Below are 1,940 nucleotides of genomic sequence, written 5' to 3'. Positions count from 1 at the left end.
GGGGAGACCACACTTGTCGCATGCACAAATACATGAAGGTACATGTGGCACAGGCACAAAGTCACAAGTCCCTCAGCCTTGGCAAGAAAGCACCAGTCACGGAGGTGCAGGTCCCAGGGCCAGGCTCCCCGGAGCCGGAGCCAGCCCAGAGTCAGCACTTTCTGTTCTTCGCAGGTGCCCGAGGTCGCCTGGCCAGGCCACGGCGCAGCCCACGGGTGGAGAGTCTTCTCAGTGTTGCAGGAAGAGTGTCTGCAAAGTCACCAACCCGCGGCTTCCCTCTGCAGCCTGGGTACGGTGCTTCTCCAGTGACCATGGTGGGGAGACACCCCGCCACCAGCGTCCCCACAGCCCAGACACCCCTCACCTAGGTCCAAAGGTGAACTCGTCTGCTGGTTTGGCACCGTTTAAGACAGGTCCTGGTGCCGGATGCTGGCATCTCCCCCATAGACGTCGGAGGCTTGTCGATGAAGCAGTGGGTCAGCCACAGGGGATGGAGAGCAACACCCACCCCGAATGCCACCCTTCTGAGGCCACCAAGACCCACACGGGGCCCAGGGTCCTGCCAGCTGCACAGCAGCTAACCCCCAATTTCAAGAATAGTAAAGACTGTGAGGGAGAGCCGGGGAGGGTACCAGGACCCCGCAGTAGGGACCCCCAGCACCAAGCAGCCAAGACCAGGCGGCAGCTTTGAGAACGACAGAGCAGCCTGCAGCGGTGGCACAGCCCCCGGCCACTCCACGCACCTGGACGGCCCTGCCTGCAGCAGAAGGGTGCGCTCACTTCTGGAGGACAAAGGCCCGCTGAGGAGCTTCCGAGGGGTGTGGGGTGGGGGTGGTGAAGCAGCAGCAGCAAGACCACACGGCAGCTCCAAGCTGAGGGCGAGTCGCTCGGCCCAGACATCTGGCGGGCTCTTCAGGCAGCGCCCAGCTCGCCCAGGTGCCCCAGGAGACACAGCAGGGTGCCATGCAGACAGCACAGGGGCGATCAGGGCTGCACACGCTGCTGTTACAGCCTGAGGTGTGCGCCCACCCCAAGCATGCAGGGCGAAGCAGGGGAGAGGCCAGCAGAGCCCCACGAAGCGTGGCCTTGCTGGCCTGGGCTCTGGCCAGGCACGCTCATCTCAGTCCAGGAGGTCAGGCTCCGCGTGACCAGGGCCACAGGCAGCCCTAATGCTCTGACTTGTCCCATGTCACCAGGCCTTCGGGGCCACAGAGAAGCCCTCTGCAGCTGGAGACGCCCAGGGCTCGGGCAGCTGTCAGCCTAGAGCGCGGTGACCTGGGTGAGCTCCGTGTTGGGCGTTGACGGGCTCTGCGGGCTGACAGGCCCCATAGGCAGGTCCACGCCTAGTCATGCGGGCCGCGGCACGGTCTCGGAGGTCTTGCGGGCGAGCGCCACGTCCCTGGCGATGCTGCGCACGCGGTCCGACGCCGGCGCCTCCCGGCGCAGGGCGGGCGCGCAGCAGAACCTGCGGAAGCAGGCCTTGAAGTTCTCGTCCAGGAAGGCGTAGAGGATGGGGTTCAGGCAGCTGTTGACGTAGCCGAGGGCTGTGCAGAAGCGCAGGACCGCCACGGCCGTCTCACTGCCCGGCTGGACGCCCAGCCCCTGGACCAGCACGAAGACCTGCACCGGCGTCCAGCAGCCCACAAACACGGCCACCACCACCAGCACCAGCCGCGTGATGCGCCGCAGGTTCCGGTCCTTCTCGCGGGAGCCCGAGAGCAGGCGGACGCCGCGCAGCCGGCGGATCATGAGGCTGTAGCAGGCGGAGATGATGAGCACCGGGATGACGAAGGAGAAGAGGAAGATGCACACGGCAAACAGGGGGCCCCAGTAGTCCTGCGGGGCGGGCACCTCCACTAGACACTCTATCTCTGTGGGGGAGAGGGGCGGGGTCAGGGCCGGAGGTGGGGGGGGCAGGGGCGGGGCAGGGCCCTCCCCAG

At 66.3% G+C, this 1,940-nt stretch overlaps 1 protein-coding gene across 3 annotated transcripts in view; it reads right to left on the bottom strand.

Annotated features, from left to right (window-relative positions):
• Positions 1–1,158: 1,158 nt before the first annotated feature.
• The window catches only part of OPRL1 (opioid related nociceptin receptor 1), a 4,181-nt gene continuing 3,399 nt past the window's right edge, over positions 1,159–1,940 (bottom strand). The window contains exon 3 of one of the 3 annotated variants that reach the window (XM_006921996.1): positions 1,159–1,871. In XM_006921996.1, the coding sequence (XP_006922058.1) occupies positions 1,348–1,871 (524 nt within the window). In that variant the 3' untranslated portion in view covers positions 1,159–1,347. The remainder of the gene's footprint in view (positions 1,872–1,940) is intronic. The other 2 variants (XM_006921997.1, XM_015597154.1) reach the window with 2 other exon arrangements.

This window comes from Pteropus alecto, unplaced genomic scaffold (assembly GCF_000325575.1).
Source record: "Pteropus alecto unplaced genomic scaffold, ASM32557v1 scaffold45, whole genome shotgun sequence".
Taxonomy (NCBI): Eukaryota; Metazoa; Chordata; class Mammalia; order Chiroptera; family Pteropodidae; genus Pteropus; species Pteropus alecto.
The sequence above is the reverse complement of the archived record's forward strand: the minus strand, read 5'-3'. Positions and strand labels throughout refer to the sequence as shown.